The following is a 20,677-nucleotide window of genomic DNA, read 5'->3' as shown; positions in this document are numbered from 1 at the left end:
TTTGGACACAGAAAAGCTGGCTTCTCCTGCTGGGTGGAATTTTATGAGCTCCGTGGGAGAATTTCTTTGCGGTCCTTTTCTCTACTATACTGTACTGTACATACAATAATTTGTGTGAAAACCAATTCTGATAACATTTTTCAAAGGCCCAAGGCTTAAGAGCCATAGAATTTTAGAGCCATCTGGGACATCTTGCACTTTCCCACCAACTTTCAAAAGGAGCACATCTTTTGTGTGATGAAATTTTCAATAGTGCTGCTTTGTAGGAAAATGCTATCTGGTTCACATATTGTTTTGCAGTGTATATTTCAGATGTTACCATTAAAATGTGTATTAGTGAGGAGTTCCCATTGTGGAGCAGCAGAAATGAATCCAGAAAGTACCTGAAAGGATGAGAATTCGATCCCTGGCTTCCCTCAGTCGGTGGGGGATCCTGTGTTGCCATGAGCTGTGGTGTAGGTGGTAGACGCAGCTCGGATCCTGCATTGCTGAGGCTGTGGCGTAGGCTGGCAACTGCAGCTCCAATTCGACCTATAGCCTGGAATTTCCACATGCCATGGGTGCTGCCTTAAAAAATAAAACAAACAAACAAACAAAATGCACATTAGCATTGTTTCAATGCCCCCATTGAGCAGCCCTTAGACTGTAGACTGAGCAAAGAAGACATGTTTCTACTCCCACTTTCCTTAGAATAATGTTCTGTAGCTCCTAATTGGTCTCTGGTTCCTGTGAGGATAGAACGGGAAATATCTTCTCCATAGTTTCTATGGTATATACTTGACTGCCAAACATATATTGACTTGGCTATATTAGTTTAATTGCCCTCACTAAAGTATAAATATAGTTAGGACATTAGGCAAATGAAAAGAAGCAATGGTAAATTGAATTTATACTTTATTAAAATCAAACAATTCTGACAACCCTGAAGTGCATATTCAGTAATATTGTATAACTGTACATTGTTCTTTATAAAACTTCAGGTCATGTCTGATTAACAAACATTTGGACTGTATCCTAAATGTCCACTGTTTTCTGAAACTTCTTAAAGATCCGTGGCACATTCTGAAAGACATCTGAGTAGGGGTAGCACTGTGATACCTTCCCATCGGAAGGGCTGGCTCACTGGTGGAATTCTGCTTTTTGCAATTCTCCTAACCCTGGAAGTTTTGCTAACAAGAAGTGCAGCTGGTTGAGCCTTCCAGGAAAAATTCTAACTTATTAATGCTTCCTTTGTAGCTTCCATTTTTGGCTTGCAAATACTTCCTCAGAGTACTAGAACCACTTCTAGGCAGAAATGAAGGTGGAGTCCAAAGGGAAGAGAGAGAAAAAGGGGGAAAATGCTTATTCCTCACCTCTTGCCATGAAAAAATCACATGAAACTATTGCCGGACCCATGAAAGGACTGCATATCTTGTATCTGCAAACTACGAAATAATGTGATTCCATTGGGGAGAAAAGTCATAGTACCTAAATGCAAAAAGTAATCACTGGATTATTATAACCACAATGTGACTAACATCTTTGTTTTCCATTAAGGTGACATATCTGTTTGACAATGGAGGGACAGTCTTCTTTGCTATTTTTATGGCAATATGGGGTAAGTATGTTCTCCCATTACTTACTTCCTGGCCTTATTTTCTGAGGCTGTTGCTATGTTTCTTCTCTCTCTCTCTCTCTCTCTCTCTCTCTCACACACACACACACACACACACACACACACACACACACACCCACCCATATGCCCTCCCCTTAAGCACACTCCGTATATTAATTCAACAATAAAATCCCTTGTTCTGTATACCTTCTTCACACATTCACTATTTCTTGGGGAATTTAATTCTTGCTCCAATCCTCTAATCCCTAAAGCCTTGGCCTTCCTATACAATGGAGTGTATTTTCCTGCCAAAAACAGGCAGTAATTAAAGACAAATGGAAACATACTAGAATCCAAATGAAGCTTCTTCTTGCATTTTCACTTGTAAAAGTGATGCTCAGGAAATGTTTTGTTTGCTTAAGGCTTACATTCCTATATTTATTTAACCTTTATTTATTTTAACTTAGAGATTCAGTATCTATTCCATATGTGATTGAACAGTAACATCTAATACAAAATAAATCCTGTTCCTATCTAATATCTTAAAGCTGTGAAAATTATCTCTAGGTATATATATTGGCTGACTTTTTCACCATGTTGCTCACTGAGTTTTTAAATAACCCAATTAATTGACTCCTAAAGTAAATCACACATTGGACTTCCCATTGCTTTGAAGGCAAGCGATTGCTTTCCTGGTTAGAGTCAGCTTTCCTACCATGGTCTGTTGAATGCAGAGTCCCTGTCAGCTTGGCAACTCAAGGGGCTAAATGTATACCTGCTGATAAGGAAAAGTAAAACATTCTAGAATGCAAGTCTCTCATTCCCCTTACCTTCATTTCCCAGAAACAGAAACTCTGTGTGATACTTTCTTCATAGCTTTAAGTCAAAGATTAAAAAAAAAAAAAATCACCTTCCAGTTTTTCTTCAGAAAATGTGAACTTTTTATATGGCATTAGTTCTACATGGGAAGCATTGAAGAGTCCATCCATTAGTTTTTTGTCTAACCTCGCCCCCACAAAAAAGTAAAAATATGATTTTGGGTCCCTATTTTCATTGAAGCATTTTTTTAAATTAAATTGTCAGGCAGGGCAATCATGGTGAAATCTTTCGGTTTACCTAATTCCATAAACATTTCTTACTAAGAAAAAAATAGACCCCAATACAAATTAAGGTGATTCAGCACAGCCAAAAAATGGTAAATAAGGAAGACTTTCAGATGATTTATCCTCTCTTTGTTTCTGCCACTAGTCTAATGCTTTGACAGTTCTCCTTGGCACAGGCCACGTGGCAGTGTTCTCACTTCAGCTTTTGGAAGATGGACTTGAAAAGGCCAGAATGTAGGTGCACAATCGCCATTAGAAGCCTGTTTTCCCTTTTAGTTTTATACTGAGGTACGAAGTGGAGGTATGTCATCCATAGGAATGCCATCATGTGCATTTTCCAGGCCTGATGGAGTAGATGAGTCATTCGCAGTTGGGTTGTAATAGCTGGAATTCCCAAAACTCACATCATAAGGTTCCGGTGCATTATCTAGTCGCAGAACTAAAAAAAGGAAGTAAAAATTGTTTATAGTGACAATCTAGAAGATACATACTCAGGCATCTGCTACACTATAGGAATGGTTTTGAACGAGTAAGTAGTTAACAGTTTTTATACGGACTTTGCCGATACTGGTTTTGAAATTTGAAGTAAGTTGATATTTTTCAAGCCACCTTTTTTTTTCCTTAAAATGAGGAACAGTTTAATTTCCAAAATTTCACTGCTGATGGTCCAAAAATAAAGAGATTAATACAGAGATCACAACAAAATACAGCAATATAAAGAAATATTGACATGTCTCATTGACTTTTGAATCTTGTGAATTCACAGCCTTGCCAACATGTTCAGAATTTTTACTTTTGGTATAAAAATAATTTTTGAAAGTGAAGAACTTTAATTTTAAAATCAGTGTCATTATTTCACCAAGTGTCCAAATATCTTTATGGGTGAGCCATGGAAGATGGAGTGAAAGAAAACTATTGGTGAAACCTTATATTTCCTTCTGATAGATCCAAGTTATTTTGCACTTGAGGTTTTCTGATTGAAAATATAGAAGACATTTTTTTTCTCTTTCAGCAAACAGCCAGTGATTATTTCCTTAATAAACTTAAGTTTATTTTTAAAGAAAACTTGTCATGCACTAGGTACCTAAATACTATAGCAGTGACTAATTACTAATTAGGCTAGTAATGTAATTATTCAGCTAGATATTTTCATATCCTACCTGTTCCTTAAGCCATCTATTTACAAATTGAGCTGTCAGGAACCTTAGGGATTTTGGAGAGGTCTCTCAAAGCTGCCTTGAAGGAGCAAAACAGGTGTTGTGATTCAATTATCCCATTATGTCTCAATCACCACATCTTAGATTACATCAAGTTGATGGACTGAGCTTTGGGGTGCAATTACATAAAAAGAAAATATTCTAAAGTTAAAAAAAAAGTTCAGAAATTTCTGGATTGAAATTCTATCCTCCCATTTTGAAAAATGATATTTTTTATTTTCTACAGATTGCTAGAAACCCATAAATAGAATTCACTTAAAGTTACAATTAATGGATTTGGTTCTGAAAATGAATATGTTAATAATGATCTGAACTTATCAAAAATCAACAAGGCTTTATTAATGGGATCCAATGGAGTCATTTAACTATCTCTATGGTGACAAGAATCCCTTGAGTAAATCAGAAAACAAATTTCTTTCCTGGAATTTATATTAAAAAAAGAGATGAGTCAAGTATTTGATGTGATCTCATTTCTGATATAATTAATATTGTATTATTGAGAGCAAACTCAGTGCTTTAATTCTTAGCTGATATATTTCTCCTTCATGATGTGGTTGCTTTTTCCACCACATGAGTTGGAAATTTTTGAGTTAAGGTGACTTTACCCAGATATGCAGCTCTTTAGTGATTCTGTTTTAGAGACTCATTAATGTAACTCAGAGAGGGTATTGTATATGTGTAAACTTTGGAAGAGAAGAGCTCCAAATTAGAATAAATTGTTCAAATTACTGCTGCTGAGATCCAATAATGGTAAAGAATGGCTTTGCCCTTACTTGCTAACAAAACTGACCTTTTTGTTCTTAATATCATACAATTATATTTCAATTATAATGATATGTTTTAGGTTCTAGAAATTTTTTTTTTAAATCAATTGTGATGCAATGAGCAACAGTTCCACATGGCTTTAAAATCTTACTCACAGGTCCGTTATTATTTTGGTAATGTCCTTTGAGGAACAGAGAGTAGATCAAAATAATCTTTATTTTGTTTCTGTCATAGGAATCTCTGAATCCCTTCTAGAAAATTCAGTGAACATTAGCATCCTTACTTAATTAAACCACTGTGTGCAAGCAAAGTTCTGAAAATTGTTTTTACCTGGTTCATTTCTGTCGTCATAAAGTCGCCGATGGGAGAATGAGTCTGTTTTCCTTTTTCCACACAACAAGTAGCCAACGAGACTAAGCAGGGAAGCACCCAGAATAGCACCCAAAATGGCCCCAAATACTACTCCTGTATTTCTGTTCTCTAGAAGACAAAAAATAATTTACAGATAAGAAACAGGAAATAATTATTCAAAGAACAGAAATATATACATGTGGACTTGCTGTAAGAAAAGAATATTTAACACTTATATTAGATAATTGATATCATCTAGATATATCTATATATTGATGTATATATATACATCAATATATAGGGAGAGTGTATATTTCATAAAGTATTGAGCTTTAAGATATATTGGAAAATATACTTCCTGATAAAACCATACAAAATTTGAATTATCTCGAAATACTTCTAAGCCTTAGTTTTATAACTGTCTCATTACTTATTAATGCTAATAATACTAAAATACCATGTGTATGCTCCATTAAGATGTAATTTCTATGTTGGATCCTATATTAAGTTTTTATCAACTCTTGCTGTAATGATGAGATAAACTTTGAGTTTGTTTCTATAATAATCCAAAGTAAAAAGCTAATGGGGGTAAGTGGGTAATAGAAAATGAACCTACAAACCCCAAGTAAAAAGGCATTATATGGAGAAAGAAATGTATCCTGATAGAGAATATTTCCAAATACAACAAATAGACCAAACAAGGCAGGATGTTTGCATTGTAAGCAGATAATGTAGATCTGGTTTAAGGGAGTCCCAAATTGCACCCTATCATCCCCTTACCAAGTGCCTTAATTGAAGACTAAGTCATCAACAAACTACTTAATGCTCTCTGGATTCATACTTAGTGCATTTTATTTTCAAGTTTAAAAAAAAATTCTTGAGAAGTTCATTAATTGGGGACACACAGGGGGTCTTAGAGGGTCTCTAATTCTATATCTGACTCCATATATGTACAAAAAAAAGTTGAAAGGTTAATAGCAGCACATTTTTTACTAAAATAAAAGCAAAGTGAAATAACTAAGTCTTCTTTATCTGAGTGAAGAGCAATGGCAGGAGTAAGTACTTAGTTTTCTCAATATGTATATCGGTGGCTTTTTTTTTTTTTTTTTGGCCCCATGTGGGGGATGCTGAAATTCCCAGACCAGGAATCAAACCCATGCCATAGCAGTGACCCAAGCCACAGCAATGACAGTACCAGATCCTTAACCCACCGAGCCACCAAGCAACTCTGATTATTGGGTTTAGAAAGACAAAACAAAGAATGCTTTTTTAAAAAATCTTGTGAATTATCAGAGTATTATAAATGGAAAGTTGTCTTAAAATAATGAAAATATATGTATATATATATATTAGTTACAGTGATATAATAAAGTCTAGATTTCAGAATTTAAAACTTTTCCTGTACACTGACAACTTTCAGTATATACGAGTTGGTATTTACATCATTAGTATAATTTGTAGATTGATTATATTGGATATCAACGATTTTGTGGTGGGGAGAAAAGAGGAGTATTTTTTTTTAAGTTCAGAAAACAAAAACCTGATTAGACCTGAGAAAATAAAATGAAATGACTTTTCATTAAATATTAGAGTTCTTTTTTCACTTTGCTTTAAAGCTTGACTAATACCTAAATGAAACAGAAATGTCCCCAAACACAGTTTTCTTGTGATACAGCTAAATTCAATTTTTATGGTATTTAGTAGGTACCGAACTCAAAATTAAGGAGGCTATCCTTTTTTTGAGTGTTCATTTTTTCAGATCAGTATTCTGTTTTCCTATGATTGCTATGTAGTTTCATATAATTTACAAGATTGTTTATTTCATTCTATTTTCAAAACTCACGTGCATATATTTTTAAAATTCAGTTGTATTCTTAAAGCATGTGAAATTTCAGGTAGTCCTTCTGAGATGTAGTAAAATTTCTCAAAACTGTACCACTAACCTCAGTTTTTATTTCTTTTGAACCTAACCTACTTCTCATTTTGTCCCACTATCTCATCACATTCCCATACAGTAATGGCTAGTACATGCTGACTGAAGCCCTAAAATCCCTTCACTATTTACTATGAATATCACGGTCGCCCCCCAAAAGGAGAACCACCTGTACTATTGCTGTCTCCTCCATTTTCCCAGCATGACACATTCCTTAGATGTAATGATTTCACTTGGAGATTTAGTTTCACACAAAAGGAACGTTTAATCCATTTATATTTACCTTCTTGGGGGTCTTCTGTATTTGGAAAGATTTTTGAATTATTGGTGAATTTCAGGGTGGGCTGTAAAGTTGTTTCTTGATATGGGGTAAGCTCCACCAAGCTGTCTCTGGTTGTGGTATGCCAACCATCTGTTTCCATGACGGAGGTCACAGGTGTGGTGTTTGGTCCTGAAGGGAGGTTGTTAACTGTAATGGAACTGTTGTCAGGAGCTTTCATAGTATCATTGACTGAAGACCAAGTGATGTTTTCAGAAGATACAGTAGCTGTAGCATTGGAAGGTATAGAGACTTGCAGAGAGTTTTCATCTGCTATAGATGAATTCCAAGGCAATTTAGAAACAAAGCTGTGGATAGGGCTTGGGGAAGGTGTGGGCATGGGGCTCGGACTCCTGGAAAAGTTGTCTGTTGACAAATTATGATGGGAATTTGTTCCATGGGTTTTATTTGATAGATCCACAAGAGAAAAATTACTTGCCTTGGAATTGGAGGTTTCTCTGTTGTCTTTATCTAAGGTTAAATTTGCTTTACTTTCCAAGGGAACAGATTCATTTTCCCCTGTTTTTAAGCCTTCTGAAATGCTTTGTGTTGTATTTTTTCTTTGACCTTCTTGCCCATGGCTTCCAAATAGTAGTAAACTAAACAAAGTTAAAATCAACAGAATTTTGGCTGAAGTCAACATTGTAATCTTCATTGGTATAGGTGTTAATGAGGAGAATCTGAAAGAAAATAATTACCATGTGAATTTTTAAGTGAAGTATTGAGGTGTTTTTTTGTTTTTGTTTTTGTTTTTGTTTTTTTGCAATGGAGCTGCATTTTTAAAGTGATTTAAGAAATCTAGAGACATAATGCTGAGATGGTAATACCATACTTTTTATTCCAAAGGTTGTTTTCTTTTGATTTTATTAAAACTAGAGTCACTGAGTTCTATTTTCTATATAATATTTCTTTCTTTCTTTCTCTAGATAAATGCCATGCAAAAACTTTGTCAAGCCAGACACTACTATTTTATTATTCCAAAGATCATTTACTTGGGGAAAATTGAAATACACACACACAGAGACACACACACACACACACACACACACACACATTATTATATATGGATTGCTAAGTAAAATTTTTCATGAAATTTTCATGTAAATATAGGGCATGTAGAGCTGGCTGATTTCTTCAACCTAGTTTAAAAAAACGTGTTCTTTATAAAGCCTTAATTTGAAATATTTATTATGAAAAAGAGGTTATTGATTATACACTAAACATACCATTTTAAAGTAAGTCAGTCAGGAACTCCACTTGAAAACATTTTATTAGTTTCTAATTTAATTACTTGAATTTAAAGTTAACATCCCTTTTTTCACAATGTCTTTACTTCACGTTACCCTTTTTCCTATTAATTTCAAATTACAGAAAGTCAGAAAAACTCTCAGATTTGGGGATTCTTTAATTTAATCCCTTATAGTATACATTAAGAATCTAATTGGGAATGTATGTGGAAAAAATTACCTGACTAGATAGTGGTAGAGTTGGCGTTTGAAACTTTGGTTCTGACATTTAATCCAGGCATGTTATTCTGCCTCTTAAGAGTGGAAAAGCCACAATTCATGGATAGGAGGATATGAGGAACAGGCTTTAAAATTATGTTTATATTGTAATTTTGGCTTCTATTATGAATAACATGAAAAATAATCATCATCATAAGCAGTTGCTTTATTAACTGAGTTCACAGTGGTCTGCAGATTAAGTGAAATGATTTAGTCTGAAGCTAAACAATATCCGACTTATAGTAAGCAGTCAATAAACATTAACCTCAATCTCTTACTATTAAAATGTAATCATATTTCTATAAACGTCTTAGAGTTTATATCATCTCATTTGATCCGCACAATGATCACTTGAGTAAAAAAAGAATAGCTCACATTGTTGCCATTTTGCAGGTTCAGAGTGGCCAGTGATGGAAGCTAATAATTGAAAGAAGCAGCACTGAAAGCCAACTTAATTAGGTGCTAAACTTTAAAGTGTTTTTAATTGAAGAAAAGTATTCTTTAAAAAAAAATGTTAGACTATCCCTCCTCAAACAATAAAGCCTTAAAACTGATTTTACATTATTTGAATTGGACCTTAGAGCTTATTTTTCACTAAAAGTCTCTAGGATGATTGAGATAAGAAAAGGGAGGAGGTGCAACTGCTATAATTTAGGTCCAACATTAATTGGCAATTTCTTAAAATCTCTCCCAGAAATTTCTACAAATATTTTCAACCTTGATGATTTTTCATTGGAGTCTGAGGACCCTGTAAGTACTCTCCCTGATTATCATTTGGTTTTAAGTGCCCTCCTCCTTGCTTAATGATTTCTTATATAGTGATCCAACTTAAACATATCTAATACGTTGTGATATAATATTTTTTTCTCCAAAAGCTTTTAGCAAGCAGTTCATACCTGTGGATTTCTAAGGTTTAAACTATAACAATAATTTCCATGCCATGTGCTTATCTCTTAGAAAAATTCTATTTAAAAAGCAAGCAGGCCAATATATAGGAACATCCATAAGAGCATTATTTGTGTGTCTCCAACCTAAACATCCGTTAGTAACATGTTGAATAGTAAACTGTAATATTTCTACATGGAAAAGTAAACTAGAGCTACACATAATAACATGAGTAATTATCACAAACATAGCACAGAGCTTAAAGTGACAGTTGTACTATGTGATTCCATGTGGATAAAGTTCAAACACAGGCCAAAAAACCCCCTAGAATGTTGGAAGTCAGGCAAGTGGTTACTGGTGGGAAGGGAGAGGATAGTGTTAGCTGGATGGACATGAAAGGGGCCTCTGTGAGTTCCTGATACTCTATTTCTTGAATTTGGTAGGGATTATACAGGCGTTTGTATTTGTGATAGTTCTATTTATGTTTCATTTGTTTTTCTGTGATAATCAGGAAAATTCACTTAGATCCTAAAGTGTTAACATAATCGGAAGACGTATGACTATTATGTACTTACTGTTTCAGCTGCTTTGCAGATTTTTCTCATTTAATTCTTAAAATAATCAAACATTGAGGGATTATTAATCCTAAATTACAGATGATTAAATGAAACTTTAAAAAAATGAGCAATAGCTAGTGACTGAAAGATAGGGTTAGGATTCAAACCTTGGCTTTAAAAGCTAGTACTCACTCATCTATATAACAAAAGTTACAAAGAAATATAACATTTGGTACTCTACTGTTTTTTAGAACTTTTTCCTGAAAACATTTCTTAGCACAGGCCCTCCAAATTTAATTATTTTAACTAGAGCAGTTGATAATCTAGTATTTTTAAACATTGGAAAATTAGGGACTTCTACCTTAAGTATCTCTCAAACATACTAAATAAACTTGTATCCTAATTTAAGAAAATCTAACAGTTGTCGTCATAGTTTCTAGGTAAACACTTTTACCATGTAGTTTACAGATTAACATGAACACGAGAATGATTATCCCCAGGATCTGTAGTTCTGGGACATTTCATTAATCCATTGCCTCACCTAGCACATTTAAAATACAATTCAGTTCAGTTTAAAAGTACTTCTATGGATCTTTTCAGAGACGTTCTTTCCTGTGAACTCTGTTAAATTCATAGCAAACTTTAGAGTTTTTTTCATTGTCTACTGCCAGTGATCTGATTCGCTTATGCATTTTACTTGCCCACCTGTCTTAGTGTTGGGCAGTTTAACTTGCTTTCCCTAAACCTTAGCTTTTTGGTTATTTTCTCTTCCTAATGAAGTGTTCATAGGCGCACAGGTGCAATGGAATGACCCTTAGATGTTCATCTGATTTTCTCATAATGTCATGTGAGGAACATGGCATAGAGCTTTTGTTCCCTTCCCATAATGAGAATCCACATAGCAAGTCAACAAAGTGAGTTTTGTTGTCCTTGTTTCCCTTTGCTGGCAACATGGAACCACTAAGGAGATATCTTTACCCTTCAACCAGCTTCTGATTGTAACTTGAAAGCCTAAGGTATCTGCACCTCCAATGAGACAAGCATTCTGTTACTGCCTATCATTTCTTAGCAGGAAAAGAAAGAAAGGGAAGTGTGGGATAAGACAGTCTGTTGTAAATACCACATGCAATTTATTCCAAAATTTATATAGTTGTGGGTAAGGCTTTTGTGAATATTGATTTGTTGCTGTTGTCCCAGGTTGGCCTCTGGGAACAGCTTTGCTGCTGCTCTCTGGCTTCTAAGAGAACCAGCTTCTACCTCTTCCTCAGGTGCTTTCATCTTAAAGGGACAGAAGCAGCCAGGAACTGAAGCCATCAGCTATTCAGAACCCCAGCCCTGGATTTTCTGGGGCAAAAACTAGGCAATTTTGGTTAAGTTGGACCCCATTCTGAATTGAACAATGCATGTTGTAAGCAGGAAAGGTTAGTGGTAGTGGTCCAGAGGCTCCAGAGATCAATGAAAGAAATGTGTTCTTTATGCTTTTTTCCCAGCCTCTTTCCATTTCTTGAGTTGAGATATTTAGACTATGTTGTATATTTGTAATGTCAAGTTTAGCTGGATGGTGGATGACATGCTCATGTGTTCCCTAATTCATCAGTCAACCAGGTACAGGGTGGAGGCAGAGAGAATACTGGGATGAAAGAAAGTGAAATTGGAGGGAGAGAGAGACACCCAGGAGAACCAGGTAGCATCATTTCTCCTTCTCTTTGCCCCTTCTTGCCTCTAGGTGGAAATTCCTGAGAGGAATTTTGAGGATATAAAATAGGAACAGAGATAAAATCATTAGAAACTTGAAAAACTTCTAAGCTTAAAATTATAAAGGAAACAGAAGGAGGGAGGAGGATTTCCCTCCTACAAATCTCTCTGTATTTATTGAAATGTTTTTTATTGTTTCTAGTGTTTAATAACTTTTAAAATATACTTTCAGAGAGTTTCACTGTTTTTTAAGAAAAAAAAATTCCTCTATACAAAGAAAATGAACACTATTTTCTCCCCGTCTTTGGTATTGGCACTAAAAAGTGGTTTCACATTCCTCCTTTGTATAGAGGGCTGCAGGAGGTGGTGAAAGGGGAAAAAAAAATCCCTTCTGGCCATTAAGGGAAGCAAATCCACATTCACTGCACATAATATTGCTCCCCCTTAAGTTCGTAAAGTTATTATTCCGTCCAGACTTCTCCTTGTAACTGAGTCGTATCCATTTTACACCAAGCTTTAAAAATAACTAGTTACCCTGGTTTGTGTCAGGTAATCAACCCAGGCAAGAGAAGAGAGGTGCTAGTCATTCTAAACCAAATCAAAATCAAAAATTGTAAATATAAACATTAGGTACACTAAGTGGATAATATAAAAACATGTTTCTGCAGCGAAATAATAAGGAATTTATACTGTGCTACTTCTCTTAGTTGCCTGTGATAGTCCTTATTCTAGATCTCAGGCTACAAATTCAGACAGATGAGTTTTGTTTATCTTTGTCATAAGCAACTCAGTCTGACATGTAGCCAATATCCCAGGCAGACCTTGAGTGTTACTCTGAGTGGCCTTTTCCAATCTTGGACAGTATTTTGCTTTCTCTAAATGGAAGATCCATAATAAATGAAGAGAAAAGGAATTTTGCTTCCAGAAATGCCTCTTTTATAGGAGAGTTTTGAAAGGATGAGGAGATTTAACCAGCTCAAAAGTACGATTATACCTCAGGACTCTAGGCATATCATTTCACTTTATTTGATTTTAAAAGAAAGAAATGAAAAACATGACTTTCCCTCAGGGAAGAAAAAATACAAAAGTTTGTGAACACCATTCTAATTAAAAGACTGAGGCAGGCATAAAGCATAGGAAAGTATACAGAATGCCATACTCCCTGCTAACTTGGGCATTCTCAGTCATAAACTTCAATACTGAAATAACAGAAAGATTATGTCTCCAGAAGAAATACTCTGGATTCAAATTCCAAAACATGGGGTTTTTGGCCTTCTATTATGTTTCACTGTTGAAACAGCCTCTGTGGATTGACTAGAAAGTGGCAAATGGCAAATCAATGTGTCTTTAATAAAAGGTGCCTTACAGAGCCACATACTGAAAATAATATTAATAAAACTTAACCCACATCTTAATTCCATGGGATCTCTTCTGCAACGACTGGTTTATTAGCCTCTTAGATTTCCAATGATTCCATGTGTATTTACCTCATACCATGCTACGTAAAATAATTACATACACAACATTTTGCCAGTTTTTGATTAAGAAAATCTTTGGAAAAGATATATAGGAGCTTATAATTCGTTGCATTAGCAGATTGTTTTCCAAATGCTATCGTATTCTAATACATCAGCAAGAACTTCTAGGTGAAATATATAATTTAAATCTAAATATTCAATTTATATTTATGCAGGCACTTCCGCTTTAAACATTTTGGAATTTTTACTAAGATCTGACTTAAGGAAACTCTGGTAGTTATGTACGTTTTAAGCAAGGTTTTTATTTAACTCTTCAGCTGTTTTCCTCATCTAGCAAACTTGGCAGTAATTCTTAAAATTAACTCAACGCAACTGCTCATTTGGAAGATAATTACTTAATGGAACAACTACCTGCCTTTACAAGGGTCTCTGTAGGTAATGGCTGGACTGTTCTGCCAAAAGTTCAGCTTGCTTTGATTCTCTTGGGTAAATAAATAAGAAAGAGAGGGAGAGAGAGAGAGAGAAGGATGAGGGACCAGGAATCCTATGTAATCCAGCACACACTTACCTTCAGGCCTAGGAGTTGTTTACAAACAGGAACTGAAATCTCACAGCTGCCGTGTCTGGAATGAGACTACTGCACGTTAGAGAAAGCAGACGGGTTAAGTGTTCCAACAGCGTCCCACTGCACAGGAGGGTGCCAGAGAAACAAAATTAGGTGGGGCTGGCTGTATCTTGCTTGTGTAATAGAGCACCCAGGAACCTGACTGACCTGCTTCTCAGCTGTCAGCATGAAGATATCACCTCATTCAGGCCTTTAAAAAAAAAAAAAAAAGCCCAGCCCTCCAGCTTTCACGGTTTGGCTTTGACTTCAGGACAGGCCACTTCTCTTGAGTGTTGGCAAACAAAGGGCATACATTTCTTACCCTAAGTGGAAAAAAAAAAATATATATATATATGGACAAAGACTTTGGTAATGGGTGCTGGTATATCAGCAATTTCTGACATATGCTGGGTCCTCCTTTTCAGATGAGGAAACCCAAAGGAGTCAGGCCCTGCACCTGTTGTTCATGGTGGCCATGGCCGCATGCTGTTCTCCTAATTCATAAACCAGTATGTCTTTCCCGTAGTGGGGATGCCCTAATATGTGTACTTAAAACCCAAACAGAGAAAGCGTAATGGGCTCAGTAGTGAGGGGCCCTGTCTGCAGTACACTGAATTCGGATTTAGAGGAAGTCACACTTAGCACAAAGTGAATGAATGCGTATTGGATCCCATAGAAAGCAGTGAAATGTTAAGTTAGAGATCACCACCAGAATTGAGGTGGGATTGTTTGCTGACTTTCAGAAGTTTGGGGAGTAAGAAGGGCCGGCTGAGAATGGCCACGTGATCTCAAGTAATCCTGGGAGCCTGCTCAATTAAATAGTTTCCATCCTGTGTTCTCTTTGCTTTTCCTCTCAATTTAGAAGCTGGAGAGTTTCAGAAGAGCCCGGGTAATGCTTGATTAAATACTAGAGTTGAATAACAACCTGGCATACTTCCTTCACATCCTTTCACAGCTGATGAAAGGGAGAAGAGTGAAACTGCACTTTCTGGGGTATTCTGCACATCAATATTTGGGGACTGGCGCCAAGGCCTGTTCAGCTCAGTATGAACCTTTAGTTTCTGTTGCACAAGGAGATAGGTTTCCAGCTGCTGAGAGAGAAAACGAAACTTTAGCTAAGGTTCAGGTGCTTCAGACTGAATGCAAAGAATCTGCCCAGTTAATTGACCCCAAGAAAGAACAAGGTAATTCTATAGTTTAAAATTTTATGAAGCCCAAAGGCCCTTCAGAGTTTAATTAGAAATTGACCCAACCCCTAGAAAATATTCACTCAAAAGCTCTTTAAGGGAGTTCCCACTGTAGGGAAGTAGGTTAAGAACCTGACTGCAGTGGCTTGGGTTGCTGCAGAGGCATGGGATTCCATCCCTGGCACAGTGCAATACATTAAGGATTCTGCATTGCTACAGCTCTGGGGTAGGTTACAGCTTAGAGTCAATCCCTGGCCTGGGAACTTCCATATTGCCATGGGTGCAGCTATTAAAAAAAAGCTGTTCAAGCTGTATCTGCACTGGTATGAAGAAAAGCAGGTTAAATTCAATCAAATGACTGGTTACTGACCAATGGCTTAATAAAATTCACTTGGTTATTTTCATATTAGCCAGTTACTAGGGGGAAAAAATCCAGCTGAATATTTTATGTCTGTACTTAGAGAACTGAACATGACTTGGCAGGATTGGGTGTACCATACCCTTAGGGGTTATCCTGGATACGTATATGAATGTCATTACCACTTTCTATTTAACCATAGTAATTATGGCCTATACCAGGCATGGAAATTACAAGGCACTTTTGCTACATTTCTTTGCTTTGGCTGCCGCAAGAGCCAATATTCATCTCTACTGACCCTCTTTTCTGAAGACTGTAAGGTGTAGCCTCAGAATCCTTTTCATTATTGCCTTCCCGACAACCATAACGGATTGATTGAAACTGACCCTAGAGATAATCTTATATGCCCTCCCTGTCACGAGCACATCTGGAAGTGAAGCTGTAAAATGAAAACTATGCATAAATTCAACATCTCAGTTATTACTTAGTTGTGATCAGACACTTTTATGAAAGAACCTGAGTTGAAGTTAAAAAGTAATTTCTTACCAAACAAACAATTTTTGCTGAGATACATTCCAGGTATATTCCATGCTCTAGGTAAGATCAATACCATCTTGGACCTTATTTCTCCAGAGGAACTCAACAAACTCAGGGACAATTACCTGACAATTTCATCAGCCGAGCCAGCTGAGATGACGTATTGTGCAATTCGTATAGAATTTTTGTTGTAATTTCTATGGAGGCTTTCATCTGGCATCTTCCAGTTGCTTAACACCCATTAATTAAGCTTCACAGTACATAATGGAGGAAAAACTACTGCCTCTTTGTCTGAGATGATGGGACCACTCCCCAGTGGGGATTCCAGGACATGAGGTCACATTATTGTGGCCGATGGATCTGAAAACAGAACCAGAATGGACTTTTTGAGACCGTGCCTTAGATAAAACCAAAATATTGTTCTGGATCCAAAATGATATCTTATTTTACAAATCCTAGAGCACCATGTGCCTGGTACTGATGTCACAAATAGGGAATTTATTTCCATAGTTCAAATTCATTAATAGCAGGTCATAAGTCTGAAACAGGATAGGAATTGAGTTTATATTTTGTCTTCCCATAGAGGCGTGGATTTTTTAATAAATTTGATTAAAAATTAATCAATATCATGGTTATACTATTTGAGGGTGTTTCAATGATATTCTTTATAAATACAGTGAAAATTGGTGGCTGGAAAATTACTTTAGGATGATAACAGTTGTTTCAATATTCTGTTAGAAGAGAAATAGAGGGATCATGCTCATGAATGCTAACAGGTGTTTAGCAGACAAATTTATCTTTTTGTCTAAGTTATATGGTGTTATAACATGGTCTTCTTCATTTAACTGTAACTTTCTGGAAAGGTTAAACACTCCATTTTAATGCTAAGGACATTCTAGGACAATGCCTTTTGTTAAGCAGAAGTTTTGACATAGCGTACACACACCATGAATACATACATGTACAAATGGCGATCTAAAGACGTTAAAAATCTTCTAAGTCATATACAAACCTTAATTCAAGCATAGTTAGAAGAAGTGAATTACATAACCATAACAAAACCTACTACACTTCTATCTAGATATTTAAAGGAACATATTTTCTCAGTAAAGATCCTTATAAAAACAAAAATTAAAAGAGAATTCATGCTGAAACCTATCTTATTATAGTAAGAAGTATTTGTGGATATTTGTGGATACCTGAGCCAATTGAAAAACAAAGAGCCCATTGATTTAACATTGTAAGAGATATGTTTATAATAAAATCTTAGATTTTATGTTTAATATTTATTACATTCTAGAGCAAATTCTATTTTTATTCATCGAAGTGATAACTCAATCCAGACTTTTTTAAGGAGCCTTGTGTTAATTTTTATGTTTAAATTTTTTTTATTTTAATTTCTATCTATCCTTTTGTTTCAGAGAAATATGATAAGCTCATCAATAAATATTTTCAGGTATATATATAAAGGGTAATATTCTAAGATAGAAATGGACCAGAAATAGGTTCAAAGATAAAATGAAACAAAGTTTTGCAATAGATAAGAAGAGGTTATAGAAAGTCTCCATTTTAAAGGGATATGAGTTAATAAGACCAATATGAAAGTTTTTTTTCTTTTTTGTCTTTTTAGGGCCACCCCCATGGCATATGGAGGTTCCAAGGCTAGGGGTCTAATTGGAGCTGTAGCCACTAGCCTATACCACAGCTCACGGCAACGCTGGATTCTTAACCCACTGAGTGACGCCAGGGATCGAACCCACAACCTCATGGTTCCAAGTTGGATTCGTTAACCACTGCGCCACGACGGGAACTCCGAAAGTTGTTTTTTTAAATGTCGGTTTTTATAATACACTGGAAATTACATCCTTTGCCATTATCAACGTACATGATGAAAAGAAATTTTGGCTGTCATCATAAAAATAGGACGATACATTGTTTTGCAAAATTATTTGAGATTACACAAAAATTTTGAAGACCTCTGATTTAATGCATTACTTCTCACTAATTTCTAACTGACATTAGTAAGGATTCAAGCTGTTCATAGATCCAGAATAACTTACTGGGCATTTTTCTGTACTGATGAGGGCCTGATACAATAGTTCACTCTGACTTTTAATCTCCCCATCCAGTTCCATTTAAAAAAAAGAAAAAGAAAAAGCCAGTGAGGGGTTGAGGGCTGTTGCTAAAAGATGATGGAAGCATTTCAAAAGTAAACGTAACTTTCTTCAGAGTGTTACCATTGCCAGCATACTCACACTCTGTCGCGTTACTGGAATAACTTTGTTAGCACAGGGTGGCCCCCTTAATCTTTATCCAGTGTCAGAACTCTGTGGCTCCTTCTATCACTGGGGTCTCCTGGCTCATAATCCCAGAGGAAAGTATCTCAAGACGACTTTCTCATCTGTAAAATAAAGAAAGTGACACCCACCTCCTAGATGGCAGTGGGGAGTCAATGAGATAATCTAGGTAAAGTAATTCTGCGTCACTTGACACTAAGAAGGGGCTCAATTAATGATAACTGTAGTAATTTTTGTTTATAGATGGTAAAAATTGACATTTCAGCATCATGAATAAAAGTTGAGATGAATCCAACTAAGTGCAGAAAAACTTATATTGAACTATTTTGAGCTTGTGTCTATACCTCAGCACATAGTAGTGTTCAATAAATATTAACAGAATGAAAAATGAGTAAATTTTTCAATTTTAATTGATTTTTTTCTGACAGAAAGGCAATCCCCAGTGACCCTTTTAAAAGAATTTAAAAATTCTTCTTTCTTGGTCTATTTTAACTGCTTTCCCTGCATTAGTTTCTCACAGCACTTACTGCCATCTAGCATACCCTCTATCTTATTTATTTTTGTTGTTTATCATCTGTTTCTAAACTAGAAAGCTCATAAAAGCAAGCAATTTTTGTATTTTCTAATTGCTTTATCCACAGAGCTAGAATCATTCCTGGCACAGACTAAATGCTCAATTAATATATAAATGAGTGAATATGGACAAATAAACATATTTAAAAATAATAACAAAAGTTAATATACTAAGCATAAAACATCTGCAGCTTACTTTTCTTGTATCTAGAATATTCTTCCAATTGTAAGCTCATCAGATCTGAAATCAGCTTTTCTTTTCACTTAAAGATATTCCTTGGATATCTTTGTTTAATTGTACATAAAGGTCTTTGATCAGCTTTCCTTTAGTAAGTGATGAGAGATGGAAGCTACTTAAGGAGAAGAGTTCATTTACCTATAGATGCATAATACTTCTGTTATAGCAGGTGAAAATATAGAAGCTATAGGCACAACTGTAGAAAAGTGGATAGTTTTGGTTTTGATGAATAATTTCTTCTGAATACTTAATATTGAGTGATGAGGTAGACAGCAGACTTGCAGCTACAAGTGACAAGAGTGTAGGTGTTGAAAGTTAAAAGAGACAAGAGAAAGTATGACAGCATGGCAGCCAGGTCTACTCAAATTGTTAATTTAAAATTGGAGTTCCCATTGTGGCTCAGTGGGATAAGGACCTAAGTAGTATCCATGAGGATCGGGTTCATTGCCTGGCCTCACTCACTAGGTTAAGGATCCGGCATTGCTGCAAACTGTGGTGTAGGTAGCAAATGCTGCTGTGATCTGGCACTGCTGTGGTTGTGGCGTAGGCTGGCCGCTGCAACTCCACTTCAGCCCCTAGCCTGGGAACTTCCATATGCTGCAGGTGTGGCCCTAAAAATAAAATAAAATAAAATAAAATAAAACAAGTAATCAATATAGCTATGTTTTTCTCCAGTGATTGTAATGTGCTTCAGAACAGATAGACGGTAGATGGAAGGTTGCTTTTAACTAGGGTTCTGCTCAAGCTATGGCTTTAAATGGCAAACTGAGATAAGAGTAGAGAGGTGAGGGTATATGTAAGGAAAAGAAGTTAGTGTTTGATCATTGGGATAAATAGGAAAATGAGGTAACAAGAAGAGGAAAGGACAGTGAAAATATGGAAAGAATGGATTGAAAATGTGGATCAAAAGTTAATGGATTGAAAAAAATCTGGTGCAAAGGATTACTGGGATTAGAGTTTATAGAGAGTGAGCTATAAAGACGGGGGTGATATCTGGAGATTATGGAGGGTTTGGAGTCACTGGTCATTGACCAGAAGTATGCCATGGAAGGACAGCAATAAGGGAGAGTAGGAGAAAACATCAAAGAACCGAGGAGCCAAGATTCTCGAAATATTACCTGTGTATGTTGTAATTTCAAACATTTATTTTGGCAGTCATGTTGATAAGATTTACACTTAGCCAAGAGTTAAAAAATCTTTAGAAAACTTGCTGAAGTATCCCAAGAGAGTGGTATAAGACTTCCACAGAGAGAGATAATAGGAAGTTATGGGTGGATAATATGAGACTCAAATCTGTGACTCCTTAAGAAGAAGGGACAGGAAAAAAATAGTCTTAAAGCAGCAATGAGGAGCAAGAAAGTCACTACCTCATCTTTGGTAGCTATTGATGAGGGAGACAAATAGCCATCACCTGAGAATGCTACATAGAAAGTAAAGTTTCAGGAGTGTCCCACGTTTCAGTTGAGCAAGGAGGTGAGAGA

At 35.8% G+C, this 20,677-nt stretch overlaps 2 protein-coding genes across 3 annotated transcripts in view; one reads left to right on the top strand and one right to left on the bottom strand.

The window, feature by feature from the left end:
- Positions 1-20,677, top strand: part of ANO3 (anoctamin 3) — a 209,754-nt gene that overhangs the window by 134,412 nt on the left and 54,665 nt on the right. For both annotated transcript variants that reach the window (XM_047776120.1, XM_047776121.1), the window contains one exon: positions 1,537-1,597. In XM_047776120.1, coding sequence (XP_047632076.1) covers positions 1,537-1,597 — 61 coding nt within the window. The remainder of the gene's footprint in view (positions 1-1,536; positions 1,598-20,677) is intronic.
- On the bottom strand, positions 2,633-14,196 carry MUC15 (mucin 15, cell surface associated). The gene is made up of 4 exons (XM_047776122.1): positions 13,971-14,196; positions 7,247-7,962; positions 5,010-5,159; positions 2,633-3,136 (listed from the first exon to the last, which is right to left on the bottom strand). The coding sequence occupies exons 2-4, from the start codon at positions 7,935-7,937 to the stop codon at positions 2,976-2,978; spliced, it is 1,002 nt and encodes a 333-aa protein (XP_047632078.1). The 5' UTR covers positions 7,938-7,962; positions 13,971-14,196; the 3' UTR covers positions 2,633-2,975.

The sequence above is a fragment of the Phacochoerus africanus genome, chromosome 4 (genome assembly GCF_016906955.1).
Source record: "Phacochoerus africanus isolate WHEZ1 chromosome 4, ROS_Pafr_v1, whole genome shotgun sequence".
NCBI classification, from domain to species: Eukaryota; Metazoa; Chordata; class Mammalia; order Artiodactyla; family Suidae; genus Phacochoerus; species Phacochoerus africanus.
The sequence above is the reverse complement of the archived record's forward strand: the minus strand, read 5'-3'. Positions and strand labels throughout refer to the sequence as shown.